The sequence below is a fragment of the Hevea brasiliensis genome, chromosome 15, assembly GCF_030052815.1.
Source record: "Hevea brasiliensis isolate MT/VB/25A 57/8 chromosome 15, ASM3005281v1, whole genome shotgun sequence".
Taxonomy (NCBI): Eukaryota; Viridiplantae; Streptophyta; class Magnoliopsida; order Malpighiales; family Euphorbiaceae; genus Hevea; species Hevea brasiliensis.
The window spans coordinates 73,078,208-73,085,723 of NC_079507.1; the positions used below are offsets into that span (position 1 = coordinate 73,078,208).

The 7,516-nt window shown below is 34.5% G+C and overlaps 1 protein-coding gene across 1 annotated transcript; it reads left to right on the forward strand.

Moving 5' to 3' along the window:
- The first annotated feature begins 1,830 nt into the window (after window positions 1-1,830).
- On the forward strand, window positions 1,831-5,223 carry LOC110671060 (uncharacterized). Its single transcript, XM_021833432.2, has 7 exons — window positions 1,831-2,083; window positions 2,361-2,478; window positions 2,809-2,897; window positions 3,010-3,056; window positions 3,141-3,229; window positions 3,736-3,869; window positions 4,315-5,223. The coding sequence occupies exons 1-7, from the start codon at window positions 1,979-1,981 to the stop codon at window positions 5,008-5,010; spliced, it is 1,278 nt and encodes a 425-aa protein (XP_021689124.1). The 5' UTR covers window positions 1,831-1,978; the 3' UTR covers window positions 5,011-5,223.
- Window positions 5,224-7,516: the final 2,293 nt, after the last annotated feature.

Below are 7,516 nucleotides of genomic sequence, written 5' to 3' on the forward strand. Positions count from 1 at the left end.
ATTTTTAATTATTTTTTAATACTCTCTAACTAATATATTTTAAAAAATAATTCACTCAATAATAATTTTAATAGTAATGTCAAATAGGTTCTAAATATGCATTGGCAGTCACCTTACCATTTTGGACGGAGTCATGGTTGATTTTCTCTCGAATTCTTGTTTCCCTTTTCTAGACAAAAAAACAGAACTCCCAGCAACCCAAAAGAGTAAATATACAATACTGTTTTATTACACACAAGGAGCAAAATACACATTGAGTCTTCAGTTCACCCAATAAATTGCACCAACTTGCCTAGGTATAGCCAAAACTCACATACGTCCTATTATCCCGAAATATCCGTTCACGGGAGTCCTTTGCCAACGCATCCTTCATCTATGTACTACTACTTACCCTCTTACCTAGCTTATCATTTTTTTGCTTTCCCCTATCAAACTTACTCAGATAACACACACTTGCTAAATTATTGCATCCATCAATAATTCATTCATTGATATTACTATTGTCATTACTGTTTAAAAAAGCATCATTTTATATAAAATACAGTGACGGAGAGCTTGAATTCATATAAAAATGAACTCATTAATCACTAGATTAAATATTTAAATGCATTTATGAAAAGTTTGAGCTCATATAAAAATAAGTGTATCCACTATTAAATTGAATTTTTGCATATAAATTTGTGCACTTTATATGTACACTTTAATTAATTTTGCATATATCTTGAGATAAATATTTAATCTAATGTAATTAAGTTCATTCTCATATGAGCTCGATTTTATATTAGATGCACCCTAAACATTTACATATAGATTCATACACTCCATAGACATACTTTAATTAACTTTGTACAAACTTGATGCAAATATTTAATCTAGCGATTATTAAATTCATTCTCATATGAATTCAAATTTATATTAGATGCATCTTGTTGAAAATATATATATGAGTTATTATTAAATTCAATAATTACTCTTCATATAAATTTAATTGATAATTGTTTTTATAATGGGTGTAAATATGTACCATTAACATTTATTTAATTCATTTTATTAGTATGAAAAATTACAATTATAATAATAAATGCACCCATTAGTATAAGGGAATGTGTATTTATCATTAAAATTATAGTTATCTACAGTATAATAAATGAATCTTAATAAGTGAGTATAAGGAGTTTATTAAATAAAATTAATGAGTGGGTATTTGTATCTATTAGAAAAATTGAATTGATAATGATAAAAATTATTATTTTTATTAATTAAGACTATTTTCAATGAAGAGTAATTTAAAATTATTTCCTTGAATGCATTAAATATGAGAGAGTGTGTTATTAAAATAATTTAAAGAAGAAACTTAATTTTAATATGCAAAAATTACCTTAAAGATATATTTGACCTTAAGTAAAAAAAAAAAAAAAAAACACTAGTATGAGTATCTAAATGATTCACTAATATTATAATTATTATGTTTTCAAGTGTTGGCTTGGACTATAAGTTTAATTCCATAAATGAAGTCTTTTAATGATGAGAACAGGGACATTTTTGATATTTTCCTTTCCTAAACAGGAGTGAAATTATATGCATGTCCTAAAAGGGAGAATTAAAGGGTGACAGGAACTAGTAGTTTTTTTTTTTTTTTTTTTGGTTGAAAGGAGAGAGATTAATGGTTAATGGCACTAACATTAACGGGTAACATGACAGTGACGCTTTCCGTTGAGAATCGCTTGCACATCATTGACTAAAGAAACCAAAGTTGACGTTGAAACTCTTTAAATATTTTGTCCGCTACATAACGGCGTTATTAGCTGTCCTTTGCTATATAGAGCCCTGTCCTCCTCCATCCCTCTATTCAAAGTTTGCCAGTTTCCCTTTCAGTTTCTCGCTCTGTCCGCTGCAAGTGCAAGTTTTTAATGGTTGCGTGAAGAAGAAGTTTGGTATATTTGTAGTGTTTTCTTGATATCACTCTGTTTTTCTCGAAATGGGTAAGAAAGAACAGCAACAACTTAGAGATCACAAGGGCAACGAGAGAGTTGAAGCTGTTCTCGAGCTTCTAAGAAAACAATCTCCACTCACAGTGAAACAGGTGGGTTTTGTGTTTTTTCCACTGTTCTTTGCCTGCTTTCTGCATTTTCGTTAGCTGGTTTTTCGTCTCTATAATTATGAGTTACCCTGTTAGGCTATGTAGTGTTTCTACTGTAGTGGCTGGGTTTCTGCAGTTTCAACTAATAAAAGTTTGATGTCTTAAAGTTTCATCAGCAAACATAAAGGCTATATGTACATGTAATCATTTCCTTGTACTTCGTTTGCACTTATCTCTTTGAGCTTTATCCTCTCTGATGTATGATTCCTAATAATAACAGGAGAAGTTCTGCAACAATGCTTGTATAGAACGGTTTCTGAAAGCAAAAGGTGATAATGTGAAGAAGGCTGCTAAGCACTTAAGGGCTTGCCTGTCTTGGAGAGAGAGTATAGGCACTGGTATTAGACCCTTCTCCTTCTCCTCTCTCTTCTATTCTCTTCAAAAAGCCTTGTATGAATTTCTCTGCTTCTACATTTTTTACAAGCGTCTGCTTTTCTTTTTGTTTCATTATACTAGAATCTTGCTTTTCTTTGTTTTCCTTTTGAATATTTGGTCGTTAAAGTAAAAATCCTGTAATTATTGACGCCCTGATCTGCACAAAAAAAGAAAAAAAAAAAAAGAAGATGCCCTTAATTCAAAATAAAGAAGAAGTTAACTAGAAACAAAACTTAAATCCCTCACTTTTTTAAAAAAAAAATTATTGATTTATTTTATTTTTTTTAATGCAGAGCAACTAATAGCAGATGAGTTCTCAGCTGAGCTCGCTGAAGGAGTTGCCTATGTGGCTGGGCATGATGAAGATTCCAGACCTGTTGTGGTGATTCTTTATCTCTGATCTTTCTCTCTCCCTCTCTTTTTTTCTTCAATATGGAATGTAACTGAATGCTTGAGCTGAGACAAATGTTTTCCATTTGCGTCTTCTTGTGCAGATTTTTCGCATGAAGCAAGATTACCACAAATTCCATTCGCAGAAACTGTGAGTAACCCAAATAAGCTACATTTCCTTTTCTTAGGTTTGAATTATTTGCTTATTTCCTAGTTTTTTCCCCCTAAATTGCAGGTTCACTCGGCTGCTGGTTTTTACACTTGAGGTGGCCATAGGATCAATGGCAAAAAACGTTGAACAATTTGTACTCCTCTTCGACGCAAGTAAGCCCCTTTGGCCATTGGACACATCACCCTTCGACAATATGAAAATTTTTGAAAATTGATGTAGTTTTAAGTAATTTTACAAGCTATGCATGTATTACACGCTTGTAAAGCAGCCTAATTTATGAGACCAGGCACGCAGCCATGTCGGAGAACCGGCAGGGGTCTGAGATATTCTGAGACAATGTCTGGAGTACCCCTTTAAGTGTCACGTTCATGGCTCTCTTATTGGTCCATTTTTGTAGGGGTATTCTCGGGAATTGAACCTCATCGGTTTTTATTCTCTCCTAGAATCGGTCAATTTCTCTGATGCAGCACTTAAATATTTTGATCCTCACCAGAAATACCCAGGATTCCCCTTTTCTTTTTCTGCTTTTGCCACAAAAATCAATACTAAAGATAAATCATCTGCCATGCTGAGGCTTTAATTTTTTATTTAAATCTCATAATGGGTTTGTTTAGTAATTAAATGGGTATTTATTTTTCTTATTTAAATTTAATTGCAGGCTTTTTCAGATCAGCATCGGCTTTTATGAACTTATTACTGGCAACACTGAAAATTGTGGGCGAATACTATCCATGCAGGCTTTGCAAGGCTTTCATAATAGACCCACCGTCTCTATTTTCTTATCTATGGAAGGTAAATTCAAATTCTGCCTAATTTGGTAATCTTTTTCTATATCAACCGAAAAATTGTTTTGTCCTCATTATCTCCCCAAGTCACTGTTGAAACTAGCTGGATCTGCAGTTCTGGTAACTGTTTGACCGTAAATTGTGCTTTTTTGCATTCCTGGGCCATTAAGCTAAAGTCAAATCTTATTCGCTTTTATGTTCAGTTTCTTGTTCATACACGTTCTTCTGTGTTCGTGGGTCCTTAATCCACCGATTGTTTCCACAGTTTCAAAATTATATGATTATTAATTCTTTATTAAATATATAACTAATGATGAAATAAATTAAATATATATTTTATAATTTCAAAAAATAATAATTCATATATGAAAAAAGTCTTTTTTTTTTTTATTTATGTCAATTTTTTAAAACAATATATAGTAAATATGACCGCAAAATTTTAATTGTTACAGGGTGTTCGTCCCTTTGTTGAGCTGTCAACGGTGATTATAGTGGTATCGTCGTTGGATTTTGAAGAATCATTGGAGTTCAGTGACTTCTCTTCCTACCCGCGAGCCTCATCCCTCCGATTCGATCCTTCGCCAATAATATCAACGTCCAAGATCGGCTCATGCTCTTCCTCAAGATTTTCCTTCACTGTGTCCCACCATTTTGACTCGCTCAAACCTTGGTACCTAACCTTGACCGACACATCAGCATCAAAAGTAGAACCTACTTGCCCCTATCCTCTAGGCCCGGCTTTAATTTCCCCGCTCAACGCCAGGTCTCTCTCCTTCGCATCACCAGCAGCTAGAACGCCACTCAGCAGCATCAGTGGTGGAAGCTACGGCAGGCCCGCTAAGAAAAATTTGTTCCCATCAACTCCGCTGCCACAGCGAGTGACCACGAGTGAGCCCATCAAAATTTCTCACCCACGAACCCCACGGCCATCGTTCCTCCAATCACCGGCCATGTTTTTCAAGAAAGAATGCTATGTCAACAGGACTGACAAGTCTCGACAGTCGTTTTTGCCCTATTTGAAGTTCTATAGGCGGCCGTACGATGAGATGATATACAGGTCAAAGATGCGGCCTCCGCTTGGTGGTCTCATCTCCATCGTCTCTCCCCACCTTAAACGTCGCCACATGTCAGTATCACAACGGTTCTAAATGAAGAGAAGCTCATGCAAGCGGAAAACAAGAGCTACAAGAAAACGGAGAGAGAGAGAGAGAGAGAGAGTAAATAGGAGTGTTTAGTATTTTACTATTACATTAACTAAAGTGTCAAATGTCAATGGCAACATTGACACAAGTACTAATAATTGATTAATTATTTGTTGAAATGATGCTTTATTAATTAACTATATGATATATGGTGGTGCATTGATTGACCAAAGCAATTAAGAAGAGACTACGTGCGAGGTGGGTTATGAATTCTTGTGCATCATGTCTGATTTCGAACTCTGTGGCCTAAGACATTCAAATATAAATCAACAAGAAGTCCACGTTTTTGGAGGGTGAGGCATAGGACGAAGATAGCGTGGTCGAAACGGTGAACATTGCATTGGAAATTTACTATTGTATATTTGTATACCAGCAAAGACCATGCAAACGTTGAAAAGATCTCTGTTTCAAAGCAATATATATATATATATATATATATATATATATATATATATATATATATATATATATATATATATATATATATATTGAGAATCTGGGACTTGTTTTGTTTGGAATTTTATAATAAATAGAGACCCAAGTTTGAAAACTTACGTTACGCGCTAGCTCTTGTATTTGTAATATTGTATTGTTAATGAATTTGGTCAGTGCATATAGTTTTGTAAAATAAATATATAATAGATAGATGGGTTGGTTTCAACGATGGAGAGTAGGTAGTAGGAATATGTGTCGTGTTTTGTTATTAGAGGGAAGTCAAAATGTAGCTTCTGATTCTAGTGCGATAAGAGTATTGGGAATTGGATTCAGCAAATATAATAGTTGGGATTTTGTCGTTTAGGTGGTGTCGTTGAGGCATCAAGGTACTCATACTTAGAAGTGACGTTAGAGTATTGGAGTTTTTCCGCTTGGATTCTATTGCCTTGCACTATTTTCCATTGGAGTATTTGTCATTAGCTTGACAAGGGTGTCAGTGTGGACAAACTAAGGCTGTGATTCTAGTACCAGAACTGTTTCTGTTTGGAGTTTATTCTTTGTTGTTTCTGGCCATGAAAGTGTTTCTCATTAAGGAAGGCGGCAAGGACCACAGAAAGGGTCGCCCTCATTTACTTGCAACTCTGATCGACTGCCGATTTTTGTGGCTTTTGTTCTTTGCTTTGTGATGCACATAGCCCAATAAAACAACTCATCACAAAATAATATCAATTTCTCAGTTAATGGGCAGTGCATATGCTTTTTTTTTAATGCCCTGCCAGTCTGCCCAACTCATGTCCTTTGCTTTGCTAGCTCTATGGGTCTCTCTCATATCTCACTTAAAATGGGTTCAGTAAACAATCAGTTTTAATTTTCTGAGTAGAAACAATCAATTTACTCAGTGCTATCAGACTCGATTTTACCATTTGAATTCTAGTCAAAACCCCATCAATTAACAACAATAGAAGCTGTACTGAAAATTAATAAGCATCCATTTAATGTTATAAGGCAAATGTTTATCATTGCCTCCTGCACCACCCTTGCCATTGCCTCGTTATCAACACACACACATATGGGAACCTAACTCCTTTCTGAATGTATGTTAGTATATTTACCAGCAGCTTTTTGGCTTGATGCTACATAGGCAATGGCCTCATCTGGAACCCCAATGCTTGTTAACAAATTAGTTCTTTTCAATGCTTCTATTATTCTGAGATTAGCATCGTAGATTCGGATAATTGAAGTTCATAATTCAAGTCTTGTGTGAGGAAACTAATTACTGAATTTGGGGAGGGGAGCTTGCATCCATTTCTTCCATAGACAATCCCAACATCACCCCCTGAAGAGTAAAGATTGTAGATTGTAGGCTGAAATTGTTAAAGCAGAGAAGATCTGGATGTCTTCACGTGGTTATATTCTAGAGAGGATACCAATTAGACCAAAACTAGGGGCTTTTACTTTTGTGTTGCCATGTAGATGGGCTGGGCTGGGTTGGGCTGAGTTGAAGGCAAAACTAAGCTCGGCTTGAATTAATTTTATTGAGCTTAGGCCCCAGCTCAGTCCAAATTGATACGAGTTATCGAATCTGAGTTCGTCTAAAACTTATAACAAATTTCGAGGCCAAGTTCGGAATAACCCTTTTTTTTTATTTTTTTTCTCTATATTTTTAATTTTATTGATTAAATATAATATATAAATTTGTTTTTCTAACATATATTTGATACAAAATATATCAATTTAAAATTTTGAAACAAAAATTTCTTACTAAAAATAACACAGTAGTTTATAACTTTGTATATTAGGATTATTAATACTCATCTCAACCCAATGCATACTGGTAGTGTTAGCATTGAAATGATAATGGCTTTTCTTAACAATGGGATAAAAATTACCCGCAAAAGATCATGAAGAGTTGAAAAGCAGCCATCGGTAACAACATGATCCATCAAGCTGATGTAGGGTGTCATCTTCACTTGTAGATTACCGACCAGTGCACAGACATGGTCTTATTGTTGCAGAA